This window comes from Cetorhinus maximus, chromosome 9 (assembly GCF_964194155.1).
Source record: "Cetorhinus maximus chromosome 9, sCetMax3.hap1.1, whole genome shotgun sequence".
Lineage (NCBI taxonomy): Eukaryota > Metazoa > Chordata > Chondrichthyes > Lamniformes > Cetorhinidae > Cetorhinus > Cetorhinus maximus.
In genome coordinates, this window is record NC_135887.1 from 47,317,447 (window position 1) to 47,345,215 (window position 27,769).

A 27,769-nucleotide genomic window follows, 5' to 3' on the forward strand; every position below is an offset into this window, starting at 1 on the left:
GGTCCTAGGGATATACATTCCAAGCACAATAGAACACTTCTGTATTCACTAACCTCTACACTGAACCAAAAAAGAGCTTCAATATCACAATGCAAGTCATTTGAAAACAATATTTATTAGCACCCATTGCTTCACAATTAATCTCTGTTGCCTTTAATCTTACCTTCAAATTTTTAGTTCTAACCACAGGCAGGTTTTGTTTTTTATTAGACTACAAATTGAAATACATTATGCAAAATGGCAAAATTAAAAGTGCCATTTCCACAATTACATTCTGATATTAAACATAACCATGGAGTGAGAATTGGCAATATGCACTCAGATGTTGAAGGCTGCACATAGCTGCTCGAGCTTCAGGCTTGTGCTGATGAATGGTGTTATCACATCTTCTGTATCATTTCTCATTCCATTGCTCATGTGGCAACAGCTCTACAGTGAACAGGTCATTCCATGTTTCATTGTGTCCCATCTTATTGGTTGAATAATAGATTTTAACTTCTGAACTCCAACAAAATAGTAGTTTGAAAGATGACCATGTTTTGGAATGTATTAAGGTTTCTTAGCAACTTATATGAATCTAAGAAGTTGATACCATGATCAATTTGTTGTGGTATTGAGAGTTCAGTTATCTTCCGCAAGTTGCACAATAAATATGTTATGAGCAAGACTTTACACAATCAGCAGACAAAAGCTGCTTGATTGTGCAAATAGTTATCTTATAATTTACAACAAATTAACATGCATCAACAAAATGTATTAATTCTTTATAATTATATACTGCTATGGTAAACCATAAGTTTCTTACTATGGGATCCAGCCTGTGGCATTTGGTGGCAATACGACGTGTAAGAAATACTAATCTCAAATACTTATTTGTTCAGGGGTCAGCACAGGTGTTGGATCTTGTAGAGGTTTCACCTTTGATTCTCCCACTAAGGCAAACAGATTCACCACCTGTGCTACATTTTAAATTTTGAAATTTAACCCCTTACATTGCACAATCTCAGAACTGATTTGCTTGTCATAAGCAAATACCAGTTAAATGAAAGACTGTACCAATTTCCCATTTTTAGTGCCATCATGGTATATGTATTTACACTTTGAACATGAATAGACAGACAAATGGATAAAAGAACTTGGACTAAGTCTTCCAGTCTCTCCCAATTGCTGGAGACTGGAAGTAGGATTGAAGATGTGTGACAGGACCCTGTGGAAGTCCTGGCACACTGACCTATGTGGGAAAAACTGGGAAGTTTGAACTTCCAATGGGCAATTGCACTGCTTCCCAGGGCCCTCTGTGAATGTCAGACTCTAAGCTAGAGTTGGAGACTTTGGGCAATTCCGTGAGACTTATTTGGATAGTTACCCAGGAAATGTTAGACAGATTAAATCCTCGTCTTAACTCCTGGGTAACTCCAGAACTGACCCTCAAATTACTCACACTGGCCACTCCCCATGCCCCCCACCCCAGCTCCTTATTACCCAACTAAGTATTAATTTTCTTCAAATCATTTATGTTAAATAATGATACATGAATAAGTTAAAGATGAAGTAGATTCCCATCTATTATTTGCACACCATTTTGTCAGGCAGTTAGGCCACATTTGCTTTTCTGTGCCATTTTTGTGCAGAAGCTTCTCTGTAAAACTAAGGGCCCGGGTCTTTTGAGGAGCGGCCATCAACAGATTGCTACTCCACTTGATAATTCCAACGCGGCGCTCTCCGCATTTCTTCTGGGGCCTCCTGAACCCGGCCTTTCCAGAAATACAGAACGCAGCATCCCTTGGGGATGGAAGCAGAGTTAGAGCCAAGGGAAGCCAGGATATGTGCCCTTTTCATTAGCTGCTTATGGTAAGTTTCAAGGTCCTGTCTGAATGTTAGTGGATGAATGAATGAATCAGTTGGGGGGTAAATGGGTGTGGGCGAGGGGGGTCAGCGGGTGGGAAAGGAGGTAGGCGGGCGAGCAGGCAGGGTTTGGGGGGGAGGGGGGTGTCAATGTGAGTGCTTGGGGGGCGTCAATTCTGGAGTTACCCAGGAGTTAGACTAGGATTTAATCAGTGTAACATTTTCTGGGTAACTATCCAGGTAGGTCCCATGGAACTATCCAAAGTCTCCAACTCTAGCTCAGAGTCAGAGACATTTGTGGAGGGTCCCAGGAAGCGGTGGAATTACAGATTGGAAGTTCAAACTTCCTGGGTAATTCCCACATTGGTCAATGCGTCATGACTTCCACAGGGTCCTGACATGCATCTTCGGTCATATGTCCAGTCTCCAATGATCTGGACACCGAAAGATTTGGCCCAAGGTAATTCTTTCATTTGTCTGTTTGTGATCAAAGCATAAATACATACACCATAATTGCACTAAAAATGGGCAATTGGTGCAGTCTTTCATGTAACTGGGATTTGCTTATCACAAGCAAATCAGTTCTGAGATTGTGCAATGTTGATCTAGCCAGAGACGTCCACGCCCATGAAATATAAAAAGAGGTAAAACTGCAAAATTTAAAATCATGCACAGCTGGTGAATCAGTTTACCTGCTTAGTAGGAGAATCAAAGGCAAAGCTTCTACAAAACTTGCACTGGCAATGTGTTGCCTATTGCATGTGATTTTTTAAGGACAGGAGTATTACATAACATAGGCACAATATTTTATACAGTTGCTATGATAGTTTTGCGTCAGCTGGCTACAAAGCCTAGAGCAGGGCCTCCCAAAATGTGGGTCGTGAGTTCCAAGGCGTCAATGGCTGCCGTGGAGCTCCGACCAAGTGTTTGCAGGCAGTGAGTGATCTTTGAGGCCTGATTCCTGCTCCAAAAAAGTGAAAAGGTAGGCGCTTTTTCTTTAAAAACCCTGCAAGTTAAATAGCCTTCCCCCAACACCCCCTGCTCTTACAGCCCTTCCCTCCACCTCCTGCTCTCTCAGCTATTCTCACCTTTCTCCCCCACCCCCAACAGCTAAGCCTTTTTTGGTCAATTACTGTGGGTGAAGTATGTTTGCTGATTGATAAATTTGCCAATGCCTAGCTACCTGTGTTGTGAATCTGTTGTGATGCTTCACTGGAAACCTTCCTTTTAAGGACAAGGCCACTGCTCAAATGCTGCTGTTGGAAGCAGGTAAGCTGAAGTGCAAATCATTTCCTCAGATCTATTAGAATAAATTGTTTCCAAGCTTTAGACTCCAGATGAAATGACTGGCCTGCTTGCCGTTTTCTAAATTACTTCGCATCTCACAAAGCATGACATCTGTGGTGTTCTCTAGTCTGACTGTTATAGCAAACATTAAAAAAGTGCAGTAATTACTCACATATTTCACATATTCCTTCCACTGCTGCCACCACTGCACTGAAATCAGAAACCAGTTATGTCCAGGTTGTAGGCCATGTCTGCTTTCTCTTTCCAACCATCCACTAGATGCAAGACGCACATAAAAATTAGCAACTGAATAAAATTAAAAGCAGGGATTCCCAAAACTCATTAGCACAAAGTTACATTGCATGCTATTTTAACAATGCTATGCTGTTAGTGCCTCCATTAAGATAGTAGAAAAACATTTGACTTCAGCAAGTAACATTGCATAACATAACTTTAAGGCTATGATTATTAACTGATGTGCTAACTTTTACAACAAAAGGCTGTAGTAAGTGAATATGGATCAGCCTGGAGGCACATAACTACTGGTGTCTCTCGGGGGTTAGTCCGAGGCCCACAAACGTCTTTATTAATGACCTGAACAGTGGAGATGTACATTTAAATGCAAAGAGATTTAGATGCACTAGGAAAGTGCGCTGCATAATGGCAAGTAGCATTTAACTTAGATAAATGTATGTCATGCATGTTGGTAGGGCCAACACAGAATAGTCCTATCATGTGCAGGGAACAATGATGAAAGAGGTTTAGAAAGGAAAAGTAGGTATTATTGTGTGCAAATCACTGAAGGTTTATGACCAATCTGGATAAGTCTGAGCATTGGATTACAATAATCGAACCATATAAATCAAAGAACACTATTCTGCCATACACAGGTCACTGGTTAGACTGCATCTGCGGCACTGTGCCGTTTTGCTTCTCTCGCATGGTGCATGATATAGCAGGCCTTGGAAAAGGTGCAGGGGAGAGCTATGAGAAGGTTTACCAGCTTCAGGAACCATGGATATTCAGGTAGGCTCAAGAACTTGGGTCTATTTACTTTAGGGCAGCATGGACTTACAAGTAGCCAGATTGAGGTCTTTAAGGGAATGGAAAGATTGGATAGTGTGCCTATTATTAGATTATTCCAGTTTAAAAGATTGGAGAGAACCAGCATACATGAGCTTATATTTTCCCAAGGTAGGAACAGACTTGTTTTCAGGTGATTCTTTTCTGTCAGAGAGTATGAGGCTCTGGAATGTGCTGCTGGCTGGTTCGGTGGGAGATGACTATTTCTTTATTCGTTCATGGGATGTGGGTGTCGCTGGCAAGGCCTGCATTTATTGCCCATCCCTAATTGCCCTTGAGGTGGTGAGCTGCCTTCTTGAACCACTGTAGTCCATGTGGTGTAGGTACACCCACAGTGCTGTTAGAGAGGGAGTTCCAGGGTTTTGACCCAGCGACAGTGAAGGAAAGGCAATATATTTCCTAGTCAGGATGGTGAGTGGCTTCAAGGGAAATTTCCAGGTGGTGGTGTTCCCATGTGTCTGCTGCCCTTGTCCTTATAGATGGTGGTGGTTGTGGGTTTTGGAGGTGTTCTCTAAGGAGCCTTGGTGAGTTCCTGCAGTGTATCTTGCAGATGGTACACACTGCTGCCACTGTGTTGGTGGTGGAAGGAGTGAATAGTGTGCTAATCAAGCAGGCTGCTTTGTCCTGGATAGTGTCAAGCTTCTTGAGTGTTGTTGGAGCTGCATTCATCCAAGCAAGTGGAGAGTATTCCATCACACTCCTGACCTGTGCGTTGTAGATGGTGGACAGGTTTTGGGGAGTCAGGTAGCGAGTTACTTGCTGTAGCGTTCCTAGCCTCTGACCTGCTCTTTTAGCCACAGTATTTATATAGCTAGTCCAGTTCAGTTTCTGGTCAATGGAAACCCCCAGGATGTTGATAGTGAGGGATTCAGCCATGGTAATCCCATTGAATGTCAAGGGCCGATGGTTAGATTCTATCTTGTTGGAGATGGTCATTGCCTTGAGTGGCGTGAATGTTACTTGCCATTTGTCAACTCTAACATGGATATTGTCCAGGTCTTGCTGCATTTGGACTGCTTCAGTATCTGAGGAGCTGCAAATGGTGCTGAACATTGCGCAATCATCAGTGAACATCCCCATAAGGTCAGAACCTTATGATGGAAGGAAGGTCATTGATGAAGCAACTGAAGATGGTTGGGCCTAGGACACTACCCTGAGGAACTATCTGCATGTCTTCAAGAGGGAACTGGACTAGTTCATGACTGGGGCAGAGATTGTATCATATAGAAGCTAAGTGCCTTGAAGGGTAACACACAGTCCCATGGGGGTGTTCAAGGAGCAATTTTCCCCAAGTACTTTTTGCATTATTTCTATTTATTTTATCTGTCAGGCCGCAGGAGGGGTGATAGGGAGGGTATCTTGCCATGATGCTTCATACCTCAATTTTTTTTTGTTTATCAAGAACAATTTCCACTGAATGTAGAATTCTAATTAAATGAGGTTTCTTTTGTTAAATAACCTAAATGCAATTTCAAGCATAACATTGTATTAACAATAAGTAACCTTCTAAAATACATCAAAAATGTTACATTGTTGGAGGGGGCTCAATTTTCTTTTATTCACTCATGGGATGTGGCCTAGGCCAGCATTTAATGCCCATCCCTAATTGCCCTTGTTCAGAGGGCATGTAAGAGTCAACCGGTGTCACAGGCCAGACCAGGGAAGACCAGCAGAATTCCTTCCCTAAAGGACATTAGTGAACCAGATGGGTTTTTTTTACAACAATCGACAATGGTTTGATGGTCATCATTAGGCTTTTAATTGCAGAATTTTTATTGAATTCAAATTCCACCATCTGCTGTGGTAAGATTCGAACCCAAGTCCCCAGAGCATTACTCTGGGTCTCTGGGTTACTAGTCCAGTGACAATACCTCTATGCCATCACCAATTGCTTTATTGTAATTTCTAACTGGGAAAGTTATGCACCTGATAATTTGTCCTTCTTCTTCTGGCGTCGCTGGTCTTAGGCCAAGAACTATGTGGCATATCTGCAGAACGAAAGGCAAAAGATAACTGTTGCTGTGACACACATCTTTCTATTTTTCAGAAAGAAAAGTTCTGTCTTCTCGCCAAGACAATCAAGTCTTTCACAGCTTAGACAATGCTTTGAACTAACTGTTCAACGTCCTCCCAACTTATCGGGCCGCAATGTCGGACCAGTGTCGGAAAGTGCTGGCCACAGAAGTTAGAAGAGGTTTTAATCCTTTTAACTTATAGTCCTGGCGTTACCATCTGAAGTTTGCAATTTAAACTGCATTTTTGGATGGTTCCCAGCGCAGCGCATTTGTCCAGAGGAAGTGTGCATTTCTGGGCAATTGCTATGCAACCCTTACCTGGGAATCTCCCAGAGGTATTCCCCAGCACATCTTTGGGGTACCCCCCCTAAATGTGACGCTGGGGAGCTCAGAAGTTACGGGCCATTGAATTGCTGCCATGTAGTGACATTTATTATCCAATTTTCTTATAAACACTTTAGTTCCGTGTTTGTGCAAAAAGGTGAGCGAAAAATTCCTCACCTACAAATGTCTTGTTGCACCACATTCTTGGGCAAATTATCATCTGTACCTAAACTGGACTGCAATTTGGACCATTCATATGTATTCCATCATACTATATTGATAATCTTGACAAGGCAGGCATTTTAAAACAGTGATTCTGAACTTCAAGGAATACACCAGGAACATCTCAAATTATAGTCTGTCTTCCTTAAAAAGGGAACAACTTAAAGTTTGTTTCTCAAATTCATCTTCAAATAAATCACAAATCTATGTATCAAAAGCATGATTCACGTGTACACTTGAGCCAAACACAATCTTTGCTCTGCAGACTTCGTCAGGATAGAGTTTGAGCAGCCTGTTTCTGTCAGTGCAAATTCCACGCATGCCAAAATCCAAAGCTTATTTCCTCTGAAAAAACATTGCTAGTCAAACATCTAAAGAAAATTTTAAAAGAAATATTAAGCAGTGACTCATTTGGTAAAAAGTGACCACTGGCTACTCTGAATACTTGGCACTTAATCAGCACCGTCTGATAGAAATTGCTGACTAGCCCTGGGTGAGGTTATTACAACATTGTTTTAACCACAGGCACCAACTTAAGTTGAAAATGCCTTGCACACAATGCAGGTAAAGGTGCTTCGTGGGTTTATCGACTTAACAAGCATTGACCATCATTCAGGGCAAAACTTTATAGCCGTTTTCTTCCAAAGTTCTATGAATTTATCTGACAGACATCTTAGTGCAGCTTCTAAGCATTTGTCCAGCAGTGGCAATCTGCTCTTTGACTTCATTGCAGTGAATGGTGACTCAAGCAAGGCATGCCACTCTCTCCATTCAGAATGCAGGTGGATGCATTTTTCCACAAAACGCCCACTTGGAGCTGCTTGTTGTTAGTTGGGCTTACTTTCACTGATTCGGATAACTAGAAAACCAAAGTGATAGTTCATCTATCCATAAAATGTTGCTGCTTCCATGCTGAAGCCTGGGATTTCCATATGTTACCCACCATTTTAACAGATAGCCAGCCAATAATCAGTCACCAAGGAAGAAAGGCGGACACTGCAAATCAAAAAATACTCTCACACTCCGCTTCGCCTCTTACCAGTTATCCAGCAAACTGGCAAAATGGTTAAAGTGCACATACACACCATGTGAATAGGAACATTCAGATCATATGTTCAACAATAGTGTCCACGACTCAATTTTGATTTACAAACCAAATAATAACCCACAGCAGGATTTCCAATTAGCCACATGTGGCTTGTGACTAATGTATTGGGAAAACTGCACTAGATACTCTAAGGATTAAACATTTAAAAGGAAATAATCATCTGTTATGTCTCCTCTCCTGAAGGTGCTGTCTTATCAGAAGGTGGTGGGGTTGCGGTGCGGCTAAGATCATTCCATTGTGGACTGCTCTCCAGTGTCTCATCTCCTACAAAATTTTTCACGCACGAGCCTAGTCTTTGGTATTTAAGGGTAACCAACTCTGGTTCTCACTCTAACATTGACATTTTCTACAAAAGGTCTGCAGATAGCAATCAGGAACAGAAACACAGGCTAGTTCCTACTCCAGTGCAATGATGCCAAGGCCAAACGTTTCACTCCTAATAATAGTTTGGGACATATCAATTGTCGCAGCATAGTAGAAAATTTAGGCGTGCGGTGGGAAGAAGGGGAGAGAAAATCCTGGAAACACAACTGTTCAACTACCAGGGTTTGTACATTATCAGGGCTGAGCTCGTCTGCTTGATTCAGTACCACAGTGGACTATGCATTGACCACTTAAACTGTGACCACTTTAAGGCAAACAGGACAAATGGAATAAATAATTCAAGAGAACTTAAAAGAGAAATAAAACATCACAAGATTGTTATGCTGGCAAGCATATTGTGCACTAACCTGAAATAGGAGATTAAGAAACTCACTGGCCAGAGCACTTTTTACACTCCATATCTGATAATCTTCTAGTGTTAAATGTCCCATCTGTCATTGAATAAGAAAAACAAAAGCTCAGTTATCACAGAATGCAAAATTAGATCCCAAAAACACATCTGTGCAGGCAACATGTACATTCTTGAATGTGACTCCTCTATTCAAAAAAGGAGGGAGGCAGAAAGCAGGAAACTACAGGCCAGTTAGCTTAACATCTATCATTGGGAAAATGCTGGAATCTATTTTTAAGGACACTTAGAAAATCTCAATGCAATCACGCAGAATCAACATGATTTTGTGAAAGGGAAATCATGTTTGACTAATTTATTGGCTTTGAGGAAGTAACTAGCAATGTGGATAAAGGGGAATCTGTGGATGTGCTGTGCTTCGATTTCCAGAAGGCATTTGGCAAGTTGCCACATTAAAGCTTGCTACGCAAAATAAGAGCTCATGGTGCAGGGGGTAACATATTACAATGGACCAAGGATTGGTTAACCAGCAGGAAACAGTAGGCATAGATAGGTCATTTTTGGTATGGCAAGATGTGACAAGCAGAGTGTCACAGGGGTCAGCAGTGAGGCCTCAATTATTTACAGTTTATATTAATGATCTGGATGAAGGGACTGAATGTATGGTTGCTAAATTTGCTGATGACACAAAGATAGGTAGGAGAGTAAGTTGCAAAGAGGGCATAAGGAGCCCGCAAAGGGATATAGATGGGTTAAGCGAGTAGGCAAAAATTTGGCAAATGGAGCATAATGTAGAAAATGTGAACTTTTCTATTCTTCCTGTCAAAGTGGACAAGTAGAAGATTATTTAAATGGAGAATGATTGTAGAACACTGAGGTACAGAGAGATCTGGGTGCCTTGGTACATGAATCACAAAAAGTTAGTATGCAGGTACAGCAAGTGATTAGGAAGGCAAATGGATTGTTGATGTTTATTGCAAGAGGTATGGAATATACAAGGAAGGATGCTTTGCTACAGTTGTACAAGGCATTGGTGAAACCACATCAGGAATACTGTGTATAGTGTTGGTCCCAATACCAAGAAAGGTTATAAATACCTTGGAAGCAATTCAGAGGGAGTTCACTTGACTGATAACTGAGATTGGGGGATGTGGGGGTTATCTTATGAGGAAAGATTGGACAAGCTGGACTCATATCCATTGAAGTTTAAAAGAATGAGAGAGTATCTTACTGAAACATATAAAGATCCTGAGGGGCCTTGACAGGATGCTGAAAGGATGTTTCTCCTTGTGGGAGAGACTCGAAGTAGAAATTTTTTCTCAGAGGGTCATGAATCTTTGGAAGTCTCTTCCCCAGAGACCGGTGGAGGCAGGGTCATTGAATATTTTTAAGGCAGAAGTAAATAGATTCTTGACCAACAAGGGAGTCAAAGATTATCGGCGATAGGTGGAAATTTGAATTTGAGGCCACAATCAGATCAACCGTGATCTTACTGAATGGCGGAGCAGGCATGAGGGGTCGAATGGCATACTCCTGCTCCTAATTCGTATGGTTGTATTCTCAGTTTTTAATTCTTTGTTTTTAAGAGTACACCAAAACAAGCCATTTGAGCCATCAAGTTTGCATCAATGCCTTTCTTCACATAATAGCCTTTCTCAAGCAAAACCAGTTTGTAAAAGACAGTCCTTAACAAATAATTTCTTTCTCACCTCCAATTCTCGATTATCTTAAATTTATGCCCCTCAGTGCCAAATCACTGACCAATAACATTGAATCACAATAATCCACAATTATCCCTCATAACCTTCAACACCTCCAATATATTGCCCTTCAACCTTCTCAGATCAGAAAAAATGCCTTCTCTTCTCAAGTCTGACTTCATAACTATAATTCTTCATGCTTGCAAGAGTCCCAGGAAAAGCAAATAAATACAGAGAATTGCATCTTTCACGAAAGGGGAAGAAACCTTGACCTTTCTGTGCAACACACTTGTAAGGAAGATCACGAGAAGAGATGGTCGCAAGTTAGTTGGCCTGATCATTGAAAGTGCTGCGGCCACTCAGAGTACAGCGTCAAGGCACTTGTGATGATGGCCCAAGAAGCTGTGTTGTTATTTGCTATTTTCTGTGCTACCTTTATTGACACAATGGAAACACGAATACATTGTTGTCATTATTCAGTCTGGTATACTGAGCCAGTTCATCAGCAACCACTACATTGTGTGTTAAGAGGCTCTAGCAGGCAGATTTGTCAATCTGCAACCAATCATAGGTTGGTTGTCAAATTCAGTTGAGCATTACGCCTGAAGCATCACTAATTTTGAAATCAGCCGTAGAAGTTAGGCAACAAAATACTCTTCATAAAGCAATAAAGAACTTTGATGAACCATGGACTTCACATTTTGAATAGATTTCACAGGCCATGTGAATACACTCAAAAGAAGTTACACAGAGTTACAAGAACTTAGCTAGATCATGTCACAACAGTTAAGCTACTTGTGCAATTTTGAGACTGAACTCTGACTGTGCAAAAGCTTATTATTCTAATTTTGAGGCCAATTAAAAAGAACTGAAATGAATTGACTGTGCCTGTTAAGAATGCCAGCCACTTCCACAATAAATTGGAAGTGTGTTTAGGAACTATTTTCCTGCCATTAAGATAGCCCACCAGAGATTCAAATGAAACTTTAATGCAATGATTGGCTGAAGAGTAGGTTTGAAATAATGATTATACTGACATTCTATTAGCGCTTGCTACAGAAGTTTGGAGGCCTGCAGCGTCATGCCCAGTGCATGCTGTCATTATTCACTGTGTAAGAATAAGTATTTTCACAAATAAACCTACATAAATTTCTCTTACTCTCGAGGCTCATCAGCAAGACATTGTATGGTCTTGACAAAACTGGAGCCACAAATGAATAAACTGGGATATCAGAAGAAAGCCAAGAGCATGCAATAAGAAGCACTTTCAACAAATGGTTTTCCAATAAATGTACAAATTTCTACAATTTAAAGAATGGGTGTCTCATTCAAGAGATTATGAAACTGTGTGAAAATGTTTGACTAATATCTGTGGAAATATATTATTAGAAAAGGAAGTTGTGTTGGCCACATGCTTGCTCATAACTCTACCTGATCTAAAAGTATTTTAAATTATACTACTTGATAAATGTGGTGCAGGGAATCACCCCCTGCCAACAAAGGCTGGACGCCCCATTCTAGTAGCTATTGAGTTGTTTGTGAATGTTGTAAAGATCCCCGTAGAGGCCGATAACTTTGAAAAGAGTTGACATGCCAGTAACCAACTTAAAGGAATAGCATAAGATTTCAAATTTGAAGACTTTTACTGTACCATTCAAACTAAAATCAACATCAACTTAGTAGGCAACTAATACTCTAAACTACAAAAAAATCTATCCCTTATTAGTTAACACAACGGACAACCCCTGGCCATGTTTATACCTCATGTTTCTGCTAAGAGTGCATGTAGTCTTGTTTTTAAAGTCCCAAATCCCTCCTGGTGTTCCCACTGGCTCTCTTTTTTTCCTTAATAAAGGAAATGTGGGCCTCTCTGGCAAGGCCAGCATTTGTTGTCTAACTGCCCTTGAATTGAGGGCCTTGCAAGGCCATTTCAGAGGGCAGTTAAGAGTCAACCACATTGCTTCTCTTCTCCATGTTACGCTGGCGCAAGTGTTCCAGAGTCCTTTTAGAAGTCCCTTCATTCAGCCCTCCTGAGCATAATCAAATTAACTTCCATTAGCAAGGCACACATTGGCGACTTCTCTGTGCTTAAAATTCTACAATTCTCTTTAAATGGGGAATCCGTTCTCACTAGCATTCTGCTCTCACAGCAAAAGTTTTCTTGCTTTTCACAAGCCTAGCAGCATATCTCTGTCTCTCTCTCTCTCTCTCTCTCTCCAGGGCCTCTCAATTTAACTGCCTGAGAGTCTGTGAGTCTGCCCATGGCAAAGCCAGCTGCTCTCTCCTTTGTGTTCGGTGGACTTGCAACCAGGCCACAGAGGCTTATCAGGCAAAACTAGTAGCGGTACTCGTTAGTAAATGTGGGCATTGCTGGCTAGGCCAGCATTTATTCAGCTTGTTCAGAGGGCATTTAAGGGTCAACCACATTGCTGCTGCGGGTCTGGACTAGGTAAGGACAGCAAATTTCCATCCATTAGGCCATTAATGAACCAGATTGATTTTTACGACAATAGGCAATGGGTTCATGGTCATCATCAGACTTATAATTCCAGATTTTTACAGAATTCAAACTTCACCATCTGCCATGGTGGGATTCGAACCCTCGTCCTCAGAGCATTACCCTGGATCTCTGGGTTACTATGCCAGTGACAATACCACTACACCATCACCTTCCCCTTTTCAGTACTGCATTTTATCTTGAATTAAAGACATTCCAAATCTTATAAGATCTAGCGGTCACAGCAATGTACTTAGATGGTAAAAAGCCACTTTGGACAATTTGTCAAATAGAGTCAAATTTTAAATGCACAAATACAAATCTATGATGTAATATCAGTAGTTTACATCACTCAGTTGCATAGGATCTATAAATTCAAAATAAAGTTTTTCTAATTGGAAATAAATAGCACAATGAAATAAAAAGCATTAAATAATTTGATAGCCTGTACAAGATTTTCTTAATAGATTATTTGGAAGTTTATGGCTCAAGCATTTTTCCTCTCCAACCCCAACTTCCTCTTCTCAGAAAAATATGGGCCAAGACAAAAGATATAGCAATGTAACAAACACCACCCTCCAATACCATCACAAAAGACAATGATCCAAAACTATAAGGTTATAACTACTTCACAAAATATGTTTTTCTAATTTAATTTGTTTTTTTAATAAAATGCCAAAGAAAAGATAGTTGAGCAAAAGTATTGACTGCAGAATGGTCAGAACAGGGGGCAGCATAATGGTACAACATGCAGACACTCCAGCACATTATATCAGATTGGTAACATGTGGGTCATGCTTCATTGTATGTAGAGCTCACTCTCAATCAGGCTTTGATGAAAGCTGCCAGGTGTTTTCTCTCAGCAGCATTTCACAGCATACTCTCACATACACTTACTGCTAATCCAAAGATGAATTGATTAAATAGCTTGGAGGAATTTTGCATGTGGAGTACAGTGCATGTTGGGTGGAGAGGGAAAGAAAATTTAAAAGGGGCAAAAATTACATTAAAAATAGGGATACTCAGATCCAAAATTTTCAGGCTTTAACATTCTTACTAAGGCAATGATGTAACAATTGTGGCATTGCTACTTCACTAATTAGCAACAGGTTTAAGTTTAATGCATCAAACTAATTAATGCATCAAACTAAACTAATTTATTTTCACTGGGGCTTCAGTTGAAAAATCTAGGAAAACCAAACTTAAATAAAATCATACTATTAACACAGCTTCCATTAAATTGGTGGTACACCATACGTGTTACATTTTTGTACTTTTTAAGCTACGTCAGTTCTATTGAGAGACATTTAATACAGGTCATTTGCCTTGCTCAGCATTTGCATCAAGTTCCACACCTATTCTGATGAAACGTTATTGACCCGGAACATTAACTGTTTCTCTCTCCACTTCAAATCTGCTCTGCCATTCGATAAGATCTTGGCCGATCTGGTTGTGGTCTTAATTTCACTTTGCTGTCTGCCCCCCATAACCCTGGATTCCCTTGTCTGTCAAAAATCTATCTAACTCAGCCTTGAATAAATTCAATCACCCAGTCTCCACTGCTTTCTGAGGAAGATAATTCACAGAGTAACAACCCTTAAGACAAAAAATACTCATCTGTCTTACCTCTCTCTCTCATTAAAATATTTGCCTCAAAATTTACCCTATCCTATTCCTTCTCATTCACCTTTCTTTCTTGTGGTCTGATTTCTTTTCTCTTGAAAATTTGGTGTCATTACATCATTTATAGAAATAATCCTTGTTACCCTTCTCACTGCTGCCCTATTACCATCACAATTGATTGACGTTTTGAAAATTAGGCAAGCTGCTAATCATCTGGAATGATCCATGATCAATATCCTTTCCACCGTAGCCATTCCATTAGCGAATTTACTGCTTAGAACACGGGAATTCATTTCTTGAACACTAGGATTGCGTCTAACACTTGAATATCATGAAAGCTCTTTCAACACCTCTTTCACATGATAGACATATAAAAATGAGCTTATCACCTTATAGGCAATTCCTCTTTTTTCCGATCCTTCATTGCATAATTATTTATTAAAAAAGCTCTAGCTTAAGAGCGGAAGTTTAAAGTAATGTAACAATTTTACTGTTTACCAATACTGCCGGACCTGCTGATTATTTCCGGCATTCTCTGCTTTTATTCCACACCTAGCTTGTCAAAACCCGGTACAGCATTCGAAACATTTAGCAAAACAAAACCAGTGATTAAAACCTGCATAATGTCACTTTGCCTGAAAAAAAATCATTAAAATGGATACTGGGAAAGGCAACTGTGAGACTCACCAAAGGCTCACATAACCTAAATGCTGTATCAATTGAATGTTTCGTGAACACAAAAAGACCGGCTTTCAAAAAGAACAAAAAGAACATTGTATGGCTTACATTATTCATTTGAAAAATGTAATTCTTATCATCTAAGAGCATTATGCTGATTTTATGCATTAGGAAAACTAATCATTTCATCCAGCTGGTACAGTATCACTTGTACCTAAAACTAACAGCTTATTAAATCTCTTACTAAACTGCATAATGGCTGTGAAACAAAATCACATATCACAACGTAATTATTACCAGTGGATGCAACAGCTGAACCCATTCACATTTGCAATGTGCCTATGTATGACTTGTTATTTTTGCTTGGAGTAATATAAATATTTCCTTTGGTCAGCTACTTGAGGAAGAATCAAAGTACCACCATTCATACAAATGACTGGAAGTTAAGGATCCCCTCTCCATAGTTTTTTCACTATGCAGTTTTAATCTCTCAGTTTGGAGTGCGAAATCCAAGCTTTTATTGGTTCAGATAGATGTTAAAAATGCAGGATTACCCAGTCTTTTTTGTGTATTGGTTTAGCCTCTTTTCATCAGTACAGATGAGGGAGATCAATGGCCCATCTAGTTCATCAATCCACAGAAAGCTACCATCATACCCCTCCCACATCCAACTCCCTCATGATTGACTTGGTCATCACCACCCCACCTTGAAAACTGTTTCAAGTATTAAATTATTTTTTATGAAGAAGTTCAGTATGGAATTTTCTTAATATTTTAGTTATGCAAAATGTCAACTGAGCTTGGCATATCTAATTGTAAGCATTAGAGATGGGTAACAAATGCTGGCCTAGCCAGCGACACCCACTTCCTGAAAGAGATTTTTAAAAAACTGAGGAGTATTGTTATGGAACAGTTTTTTCATTAATACAATGCTGATTCCAATGTGCTAATAATAACTAGTAAACTAATATCAAGAAAATCCTGAAGTACTAAGGCACTGTTGATTGACTGGAAATTTAAGTCAATATCTGTTCCATCAGTAGAAACACACTGCTGTTCTCTGACAGCAACTGCAAACTTCCAAATGGAAGGCAAGCTAAACAATGGCAATTTTAAAAAAAACTTCAAAGGCAATTAAGTCACATGCAACACTCATATCAACACAAATGCGTAATCTAGAAAGATTTACCTTAGTGGTGTCATGCTTCTTCAAGATATGATTTACAATGTCAGCTGTCCCCATGTGCAGTTCCTGAAGAAAGTGAATAAAAACTTCATTAACACTTGAGCTAGGCATCTTCAAGTAGATACAAAGCTTTAAGACGGAGACCAGGGGTGTCCTGGTTGTGCATTACACTTCTGCATGGAAGTGTTGGTGAAAAAGGTAACAAGCAAAGCCGCAGTCTTTGCCATTGGGAATGGTGAAATGCTTTGATTATTTAATTTTATTATTTTGTTGTTTTAACTGGCAATACTAATTTTTTCCCTTTATATTTTTCTGCCCGAGTTTACAAGTGCCATGCACTGTTCTATGGTAAGACAGGAGGCATTACTGGAGATTCAAAAGGTAGGTTACCTGAAAATACAATGTCAGTTTCTACATGCACCCAATTCTAACTCAACACCTCCAATGTCTCCAAATTGTCACGCTGCATGTCTGACATCTAGTGCTGGATGAGCAGAAATTTCCTCCAGCTAAATATTGGGAAGACTAAATCTATTGGGGCTGAATTTTCCCAACATGTGGTGGGAGGGGGTGGTTGGGAGAATAGTGTGGAGTCACATTGGGATGGCTCCCTGATGCATTTCTGCCACCAGGAAACTTTCCCAGGGACAACCTGAAAAGTGGATTGGCTGCCGTTCCATGATGCTGTACTTGGTTTGCTCCCTGAAATGCAGCCTTAGGTCCGCCATTTGGTCCGGACGTTAGAGTCCTGAAGCCTATGGCAAAATCCAGCCCACTGGCTTCGGTCTCCGCCACAAATTCTGTCCCCTACCTATCAACTCCATCCCTCTCTTGGGCAACTGTCTGAGGTTAAACCAGACTGTTTGCAGCCTTGGTGAGATACTTTCTTGAAATAAGCTTCTGACCACATATTTGTGCCATCATTAAGACTGCCTATATCCACCTCAGTAACATTGCTCTCAACTCTGCCTGTTTTAGTTCATCCGCTGCTGTAACTCTCGATGCCTTTGATTTGACTATCCTAATGCTCTCCTGGAAGATCTCCCATTTTACCTACAATCTTGTTATCCAAAACTCTGTCTGTATCCCTCACTCGCACCAAGTCCTGTTTCAGCCATCATTCCTGTGTCTGCTAATTTAATAATTTGTAGTTCACTTATTAAAGATTATTTGAACTCTTAAAAATTGCTACTATTACTTACAGGGATACTGTCAGTACGGTTATCTTTCCAGACTTCCAAAAGTGCAACTACCATTTCTTCTAATTCAGTGCGAGACAAAGCTCCATCTCGGTCAGTGTCAAATACCTTGAAACAAACTAATGAAACAAAGTATTCTTTACTTTTTAAAAATGAAAAAGGTGTGTGTTAAAAAACTGAAAAATGTACATAAAATATTAAAATAAAATGGAAAACACTGCAAATGCTGAAAATTTGATATAAAACAAACTAGTGGAAATAACACCAAGTCAGTATCAGCTACGAAGAGGAAAGACTGGATACGAACAAGAAGGAGGAATAGGCCATTTGGCCCCTTGACCCTGCTCCTCCATTTAATAAGATCATGGCTGGATCTGAGTGTAACCTCAAATCTGCATCCTGCCTACCTGCGATAACCTATCACCCCCTTGCTTACCCCAAGAATCTATCCACATCTGCCTTAAAAATATTCAAAGACTGCTTCCACCACCTTTTCAGGAAGAGTGTTCCAAAGATTCATGACCCTCAGAGAAAAAAATTCGCCTCAGCTTCGTTTTAAATAGGTGATCCTTTATTTTTAGAACAGTGACCCCTAGTTCTAGATTCTCCCACAAGAGGAAACATCCTCTCCACATCCACCCTGTCAAATCTCCTCAGGATCTTATATGTTTCAATCAAGTCACCTCTTACTCTTCTAAACTCCAGTGAATACAAGCTTAGCCTGTCCAACCTTTCTTCATAAGACAACCCACCCATTCCAGGTATTAGTCTGGTAAACCTTCCCTGAATTGCTTCCAACTCATTTACATCCTTCCTTAAATAAGGTGACCAATGCTATACACAGTACTCCAGATGTGGTTTTACTGGTGTTCTGTATTACTGAAGCATAACCTCCCTACTTTAGTGTTAAATTCCCCTCTGAATAAATGATAACATTTTATTAGCTTTCCTAATTACTTGCTGTACCTGCACACTAGTCTTTTGCAATTCATGCACTAGGACACCCAGATCCCTCTGCATCTCAGGGCTCTAATCTCTCACCATTTAGATAATATGCGCCTCTTTTATTCTCCCTGCCAAAATGGACAATTTCACATTTGCCCACGTTATGATGTTTATAGAGTGTGTACCCTTCATCAGGGTATAAAACTCGGAACAGTCTTTTTTCTTACAGACATTACTGATCTATTTTGCTACTTCCACCTTTTCCAGTTTTTATTTTATTGAAAACATATTATTTTCAAAAGATATAAATCAAAACTCTTTGCCTTGTAAAATCTTTATTTGGGCTTACACTTACACTGTGGTATAGAACAAGCTAAAAAGATGCTGTGCAACACCTTCTTCGGTCCTATACCTCAGCTATGTAGTATATCTCTTAGATCTACTATCTTGTTCCAGAGCATAAAGCATCACAAACCACTGTAGCCTGAACTGTTTAACACCGAGTTATCTCTAAGTAGAATGAAAGTTCATCAAAGCAGTTGGTCAAGGACTGACTAGAGCAGAAAGTAGATATTTTCCTTCTATCTCTGGAGCCTGGCTCAAATCCAACAGAGACCGATGGAACAAAAATAAGCTCTGTCTCTTGGCTATAAGTCTCCTGTAAGAAATTACCATGGATACTCTCAATCCAGTTTCTACAACCTATAGCAAAAAAAGAGTCCTTAATCTGCAGTAATTAGCATTACATTTTTAAAAATTACTGGATTCAAAGTGGTGACCCATCTAAACTATGAACAGTTTTCAAACTCATCTTTATAAGTTAATATATTTTTACTTATTTCAAATCTTAAATTAATTTTTTTAATGAAAAATGTCATTTCCATATATTAAACTAGATTACATTGTACACATTTCCAAAAATTGTGGCCACTACCACAAACAAATTAGCTTTCTTTAATCCATCACATAATTGCTCAATCTGCTGAAACTTACATTTCTGCCGTTCAGCAAGAGGTCCTCTACAGCAAGCAGAAAGACCACAAGAAATTTCTTTGAAGTCTATGTGATTGTCACGATTTTCATCAAAAGCGCTGAATAGACCTGTAGGGGATGCCCATATAAGTTGACAATACAGTTCATAAAGGGATATTTACTGCAATAATGCCTTGCATAGATTAGTTTCAGATATATGTTTAGGACTATAGGTGACATATAATCAATATGTGTTTTATCTTCCAATTTCCCATGGTATTGCTCAGAAGGAATTCCACATAATTTATAAAGTAAACACTTTCACATCAAATATTAACTAAAAGTAGAGTTTATCTTTACAAACTTGTATTAGTTCAAGAGTTTAATCAAATCCACCTTAGACCCTGTGTAATACAAGTCAAGTATCCTTTATCCGAAACTCACGAGGCTGATCGCATTTCAGATAAAGTTGGTTTTCAGATACTGCCTAGGCTAGCAATCGTTTAAAATAAATAAAATGGCTAAAAAAGTAAGATGCATTACAGGATAATAATTACATGGTACCTGTAATATGTTTCTTTTTGACATGTTCACCACAAAAATCACAAGGTAAACAGTGCAGACAAACAACTAGACTTCCAGTGTTAAAAGTCAATGAGGTTTTAAAAAAATGCAGCTTTTGGGTGTGTTCGGTTTTCGAATTTTTGGATAAAAGATACTCGACCTGTAATCTGTAATATATTAAAAATGGTGAGCAATCTCAGGATTCTTGAGGGGCTGTGACTGCAGGTGGCACTGTGACTGTACAGTTAGGTGACTTATTGCAAAGGGACAGCAACTAAAATTACATGATACCTCCAAAACGAAAGCTCAATAATTCCTGCACTAAGTAGCTATTTGGAAAGAAAATTGCAAATGCCTTCTCCCAGGAATCAGGTGAGCAAAGTGTAAAGTAACCTGGGTGGTCAATATTTGTACATCTTCAACAGCGAACTATGCCCTTAGCAAAGTAAAATGTTCCAAGGCACTTCACAGGGGCATTATCAAATAAAATTTGACATTGGGCTGCACTGCGGAAAAGGGAGGAAATTCTTAGCTTAGAGCCTAGGTAGTTGAGAACATGGGTGTCAATGGTGGAGTAGTGAAAATCAAGAATGTGCTAAGCTAGAACTGAAGGAGTAGGGAGAACACAGAGATTTGTAGGTCTTGAAGAGACTACAGAGATAGTGAAGGGCGAAATCATGGGGGAGGGGGAGGCTTGATATCAAGGATGAAAACTTTAAAATCAGAGCATTTTCAGGTCAGGAGACAATGTAAGCCATTGAACAGAGGCCATAGGTGAATGGGATTTGGTGTTGAATAGGACACAGGCAGCAAAGGTTTGGATGGGATTAAGTTTACAGAGGGTGCAAGGAGGAAAGCCAACCAGGACAGCATTGGAATTATCTGGGCTAAAGGTAACAGTATTGGACAACACTTTCAGCAGCAGTTGAGCTGAGGCTGATGCAGAGATGGGCGATGCTATGGAGTTGGAAGTAGGCAGCCTTGGTGATGGAGAGGATGGGGGAAAGGATTCTATCAGAGAATATTTAGAAGTAGTGCAATCAGGTAAAATTCTAGAAAAAAATAAGAATGGAATTGTTTGAGTTATCATTGAGACAGAAAGTGACAAAATAGAATGCAGAACATCAGAATGCAGACCCACAAAATGCAATCATTTGGATGACTTTGGAGTACCCAGTACCCCTCCTCCAACTTCATGGAGTAGAAAACTCAGGACGCCTCCTGCTTGTGACCAGGATGATGCACCCCTACCCCACTGATTCTGATCTCTTCACTGCCCCCCACCTTTCCATTGTACAGGCAGATGGCATTGGGCAAGCAAGAATCATGTGAGGCATTTTAAGTGGAAGGCTCGAGACAATCACAGGGCAATAATGACTCAGTGATAATCTTAGTGAACCAAGATTACAGGAAGAATAGATCCTCACTGAGCAAATAAAAATCACTTAAATGTGGCAGCCTCCGCACCCAACCTTGCTTGCTGAGCAGAAACCTGGTCACCTCCCTTCCACCAAGCAGCAACCAGTACAGCCCAAGCTCAGTACAAAGGCAGTATTGCACTGTCAGAAAGTATCTTTTGGGTAAGAGATTAAACTGAGTCTGTCTGGTTTCTTACGAGATAAAAGCACCCATGATACTATTCATAGAGCAGCATGGGAGTTCTCCCCCATGTCCAGTTCAATACTTATCCCTCAACCAACAGCTGAAGCTTGTCCCATTCTCACATGCCTGCTTAGAATTCAGGACACCACCTCTCAATACGTGAAGAGTAACTCAATCCCCTCCAATCAGGATCAAATTGCCCCTCCCAACCCATGAGAAACAACTCATGTTTCTAACCACTTATCCCTCTACCCAAATCAACACGACACACTTAATAGAAAACTTATATATTGTAAATCTTCTTTACACCAGCTCCACCCCATTGTCCTCCTTGCTCTTTCCTCCACACTAAGGAAGTGTACTGTTGGCCAGTATCATTGACCCCTTCATCGTCCTCTGTTGCTCCCTCTCCTCCTCCCCTACTCATGTCTCTTCCTCATCCTCCAGGTCAAGTACCTGAATTGTGATTGCATTTCTATATAATGAGCAAATAATCTATTATAATTGATTATTATGGCCATTTGTCTAGACTTCACAGCATCTAATTTTACAATAAATCCGAATGAACCAATTTCAGTTGGACAGCCATGTGTTTCAAAGCTTTAGTCCCCACAGTTTGAACTTAATTGAGTTCCGGTTGAGCAGTTCAGTCCTAGTGTACATTTTTCTCTCAGTAAAATACTTCCAATATGCATTACTCTCTTAGTAAAAGGCTTCCATTACCTTCAGTTAAAGATGGATGGATGGGTGGGGAAACTAAAGGAACAAATGTTTCCAAATCAAAGCGTCCAGTCCTTGACTGAGCCTTTAGTAGCCAGTAGCGTTTCTCAAGATCAATTATATCAGATTCTTCCACTGTGAATAGAAGTGAATAGAAATAGATACATTATCAGAGCACATGCATGAGAAACCTGGGGTTCAACACTGAAAATTTTAAAGTGACTGATTTAAAACTGTTGGTTATAAAATCAACATCAAACATATCCTTTAAATGTCAGCAATTTTGATTTGTTAAATGCATAGGACTGCACCATTGCCTATTCAACTTTATTTGCTGAATTCAAATAAAATTTCCAAAATTAAAAATCACAGATACTTACCAACACGCTTAAAATAATTATAAATCTAGAACTTATTTCTGACAACTTGCATTTTTATTGTGCCTTTGATGAATAAATGTCTCAAGACACTTCAGAGGCAAAGAAAAATGGACAGAGCCAAAAGAAATATTAGCCAGACTGACCAAAAAGGTAGACGTTAACCTAAGTCTCAAATCTGGAGGAGGAGGTGGAGAGATATGGAGAGGGGATTCTAGAATGTGGCACGGAGGCAGTTACAAAGCACAGCTGGCAATGTTGGGGTACCAGAATCCAGAGACAGAGGCAAGGAAAATTTGTGGGGTAGGGTGGTTGTAGAGATGGAGGAGCTTATAGTGATAGTGAGCAGCAAGGCCATGGCATGGTTTAAAGACAAATATGAGAACTTGAGATATTGCAGAACTGGAAGGCAATGGCAACCAATAAGGACAGGTCGATTTATAAGCCAGTCTTGAAGCAATTTTATGTAGGGTGAAAGATGGGAGGGTTGCTCAAAATAGCAATGGAATGAATGGACCTGGGAGGTGACAAAGGCATGGATGAGGGTTTCAGCGACAGATGGGTGAGGACAGGACAGAAGTAGATAATATTAAAGGTGGAAGTAGATGATCTTTGTGATGGAAGGGATATAGGGTCAAAAACGTAACTCGAAGCTGAATAGCATGCCAAGGTTGCAAACAGTCTGGTTCAGCCTGAGGACTGGGATAAAATCAGTGACAGAAGTGTGGACTTCACAACGGGGGCTGACAGCAGTCACTTCAATCTTCTCCAATCTTTAGCTGAAAGAAATACCATTTCATCTAAGTCTGTATGTCAGCCAAGCAGTCTGGCAACAGAGAGGCATTAGAAGGGCTGAGGTTGATGAGGAGGAGTAGAAGTTGGTGGTGTTACTGCAGACTTGAAACTGGACTTAATGCCTGTGGATAACGTCACCAGGTGGAAACATGTAAGTGGAAGTTGAGGACTGGGCCAAGGACAGATCCTTGGGAAACTCATGGATAATGGTGCAGGTGCTGAAGATGCAGTCAGTTGATAGTATGGAACCCATTGAGTTGGACAACAGAGAAGTGTTGGAGAAAGATGGTCTGGTCAACCACACCAAAGGCTGCATTACAGGCTAAAGAGGACAAAAAGGAATAATGTACAGTGGTTACAGTCACAAAGGTTGTCATTTGTGGCTTTAGTTTTGGTCTTTTTGCTTTTGTACTCGCAGCAAAAATCTGATTGGAAAGGTTTGTACAATGATTTGTGGAAATGACGAGCATGAATTTGAAAGGTTACATGTTTCCAGCCGCAGAAATTCCATAAGAACACAATAATTTACATACTTATTTTTAGAGCCAAAATCAGGAGATTACATCGCTTGGCAGGGATTGGAAATGATGCAATGGCAAGGAAAATTGATCAGCACAAAGAATTACTGTACAAGTAGGCCATTTAAGCATTTAAAATATAAGATATAGTCACAATTTCTTCTAGAAGTTGTCATTTTGGGAGGATGGCAGAATTAAAAAACATCCAGTGTTGTATGCTCAATTGTACAACTGAAACACATTGCGTCATCACACACAAATATGATCTTTGAAACAAATATGAATGCAGTTGCCAATTAATTAGCTTTTAGTTTTAAATGTAAGCCTTGGAGAAGTTATACTTCACACAATTAAATTTCCTTCAAACATTTGAAGAAGAGTTCCCAAGTTAGTTTGCAAAAAAATCTTAAACCAACCCTTCATAAATAACATAACCGTGAAGATGGCTTATTAAAACTAGCAATCCATGTTGAATTCAACATATTTCTCTTGTGGATATATAATACATTTTTGATTTGTTTATATGTTTTTATAGAATCAAAACAGTTGAGTTTTCATTTCCACATAAAATGTTGATTAAAAGTCCATTAGGTGCATCTGTAAGATGATAATTTGTGGTAATTTGAATTTGAATTTCACCAAGAACTCGAGAGTTGATAAACTGGTTGCTATAAAGAGGAAATTGGCAGGGTGCTTCAATGCGATTTGGAGACAAGTATGTTCTCTTCCACTCCTGTGCAGTGATGCTGAATTGAGTACTATACCATTACTTTACAACAGGATCCATCAACTTCAGTAATAATGTAACATACACGAAAATGGTTATGCACAAGTGAAAGATATTTACAGTAGGTAGGGAGGGGACGGAAAAACAAATTTGATACGAGTTTAAAAAATAATGAGATTTCAGTTCAATTTCTTCTTTGGGAGTTTTAAAAATCACAAAAACAACAGTACTCAAAAGATAAAATCTGAGTTTCCAGGATTTTACAGCAATATGTTGATATTGCATAATATTATGTATCTAAAAAGGAAACCAATGTAAATGGAGAAGAGATGGTGTATAACAAAATGACATTTACTAAACAATAGAAATACTACATCAGCAAAAATTAGGTTTATACCCAAGGTGGGGAATTAGTTTAAAATGAAAATTCTGGATTAGAGCAATCTAAATTGATACTGATTTGTCATAGCTGTCTCAATGTGATCACCTGAAGTGTATGGCTTGATACTGGAATAACTGTGCATTTTCTATTGCAAGAACTGCAGTTGGCATTGAACCTCAGTAACCAATGTCTGCAGTAGCAAACAGTGTGAATTTGCCATATTTACTGAGAAAAGTCTGACTATCCAAGCCAGTATTTTCATGACAACAGTTTCAGTCCATGTGCCTGGTTAAAGGAGGTGACAAACCATACACAGCTTGGTTTATTAAACTTCAATTGTTAAGAGTTCACTTCAGGTTTGAAGAACTTGCCAAAACTGTGTGCGCAAATCACTCTGAAGCCTATTGGTGTTATTGCACCATTAGGTATGCACGTGAAGGTCACCACACAGTATACAGACGGATAAATTGCAAAATCTCCGATAAAAAATATTTTATTCATCACTTTAGAATGAAGTCGCCAAATTAGTGCCAACTCCTGGGTGTGTCCATAGATAAATTAATAGACAAAAGATTGGTGTGGGATTGTCCAAATTCATTTCATAAGACTGCTATGGCTAGTAGATAGAAGAAATAGCCAGGAGCAGTGAATCCATCATGCTGGCTGAGCAACCAGACTGAAGAATTCTCACAGAATGCAAACCAGGCAGTAAAAATCATTGTACAATGAATAAAAAATGATTGATGATCAAAGTGCGAAATAAAAGATGGAGTTGAGGTCAAAGCTGAAATATCAAACTTAATTTTTTTTTCAATCTGTGGAATTATTATGAAGCAGAGAGAATGACACCACAGACTTCTAAAATTAATTTTTCAGGTTGTTCAGTAGTAATTATGACTTAGTGTACCATTTGTCAGTTTTTTTCAATAATGACTGCGAATGCTGACAATTACTGTCATTACAACCACAAATTCTGGGTCACTATAATTATTCCTTGTGTCATCTAGCTGTTGAACTGAACGTCTCTAAGTAATTTGCTTAGTTGTTCAAATTGTGTCAAGCATAGCTATCAAGAACTATGATAATCTTGCCTGCACATGCTTTTATTCATTATTCAAATAACACATACAAGGTAGGTATAAGCAACTTTTAACCAAAAAAATGCATAATTGAATTCAAATTAAGTTACTTTTCATAAGATATGATCACAATCAACATAAGCTTTTGCACTACAATTGGCATTAGCTATGACTCAATCATTAATTTCTCAAATGAGTTTCAAATATTACAAAGATTGCAATTTTCTTGTAATACACCTTGATTAACTCTACTTTAAACTGAATGGGTATGAAAGCTTTAGTGCAAATAAAACTGTGCGCTCACTAAATTATGAGATTGTGCACAGGTGAAAACAGTAGAATGCTGGAGATCTGGGGAAAAAAAGCCCAAAAAATGCTAAAAGCTCTGATAAGGGAACCTACTGGAATCTTTCCAGCACTGACTAGCCTGCTGTATATTTTCAGCATTTTCTATTAATAGTACAATACAAACTTGAGCCCCAGTGCATTACCAACTCCATAGACAGATAAACCCCTCAAGATTTTGAATATCTCTATCAAATCTCTTTAACCTTCTTTTCTATGATAAGAACAACCCCAGCTTCTCCAGCCTATCCATGTAACCAAAGTCCATCATCCCTGGAACCATTCTCATAAATTTTTCAGCACCGTTAGTGTCTTTACATCATTTTTGCAGTACAATGCCCAGAACTGGACAATATACTCCTAGTTGAGGTAGAACCAGTGTTTTACAGAAGTTAATGATTACCTCCTTGCTTCTGTACTCATATTTCTTTTTTAAAAAAAGCTCAGGATCCCGTATGCCTTTATAATCACTTTCTCAACTTTCAGTGATTTGTGCACACAGAACCCCAGGTTAGTTATCTCCAAGGTTTTATTCCAAATTAAAGTCAAATTCCCTACTCTTCTTCTTGCATAATGTAACTCACTCAAGAAGAATATACAATGTATTACATATGAAGAAATTCAATTACTTTACAGCATTTTCTGTCTCTGCCTTGGAGTGGACTTATTGTTATATGCTCAATATACACATAAATGTGTTTACAGAGACTATGCAACAAAACCTTAATTGACAAAAAAAGTAAAATCATGAATGCAAATATGCATTATACAGTCCGCAAGATATTTTTTTGGAAAAAGTGAAAATAATACTACACGTAATGTTTAAAAATTGATTATGCAATTCACAGTCAGCTGAAAAGCGATGCTTACCTACAAATTTTGAAGAAAGCTGCACACAAAGGTCCAGCAATCTCTGTGGTATAGATGATCTCTCTCCTAACATATATTGCCAAATCAAGGTGATTGTGCAGCAACCGTAACAATAAAGCAGGATAAGCAGCCAATCATACTGAAGTATTCTCCCAGTCAGGAAAGCAGGAAGCAAAATACACAGAATTTTGCTTTTAATTAAAATTTTAGAGTGAAATAAATAATTGGGACATATACATAATATTAAGGTAGACGCTGAAATGTCAAACTTTCTTTTAAAATGTTATTTCACAAATGTGAATTTAACTTGATCTAGAACTTGACTTTTCACAAATAAAACAGGAAACTGTTCAGCAGTAATTATAAACTAAGT

General features: G+C 39.2%; 1 protein-coding gene across 2 annotated transcripts in view; it reads right to left on the reverse strand.

Moving 5' to 3' along the window:
- Window positions 1-27,769, reverse strand: part of usp32 (ubiquitin specific peptidase 32) — a 243,952-nt gene that overhangs the window by 62,675 nt on the left and 153,508 nt on the right. For both annotated transcript variants that reach the window (XM_078548648.1, XM_078548646.1), the window contains exons 6-12: window positions 22,307-22,438; window positions 19,439-19,546; window positions 17,504-17,619; window positions 16,305-16,367; window positions 8,616-8,699; window positions 6,142-6,203; window positions 3,305-3,407 (exon numbers count right to left, since the gene is read on the reverse strand). In XM_078548648.1, coding sequence (XP_078404774.1) covers window positions 3,305-3,407; window positions 6,142-6,203; window positions 8,616-8,699; window positions 16,305-16,367; window positions 17,504-17,619; window positions 19,439-19,546; window positions 22,307-22,438 — 668 coding nt within the window. The remainder of the gene's footprint in view (window positions 1-3,304; window positions 3,408-6,141; window positions 6,204-8,615; window positions 8,700-16,304; window positions 16,368-17,503; window positions 17,620-19,438; window positions 19,547-22,306; window positions 22,439-27,769) is intronic.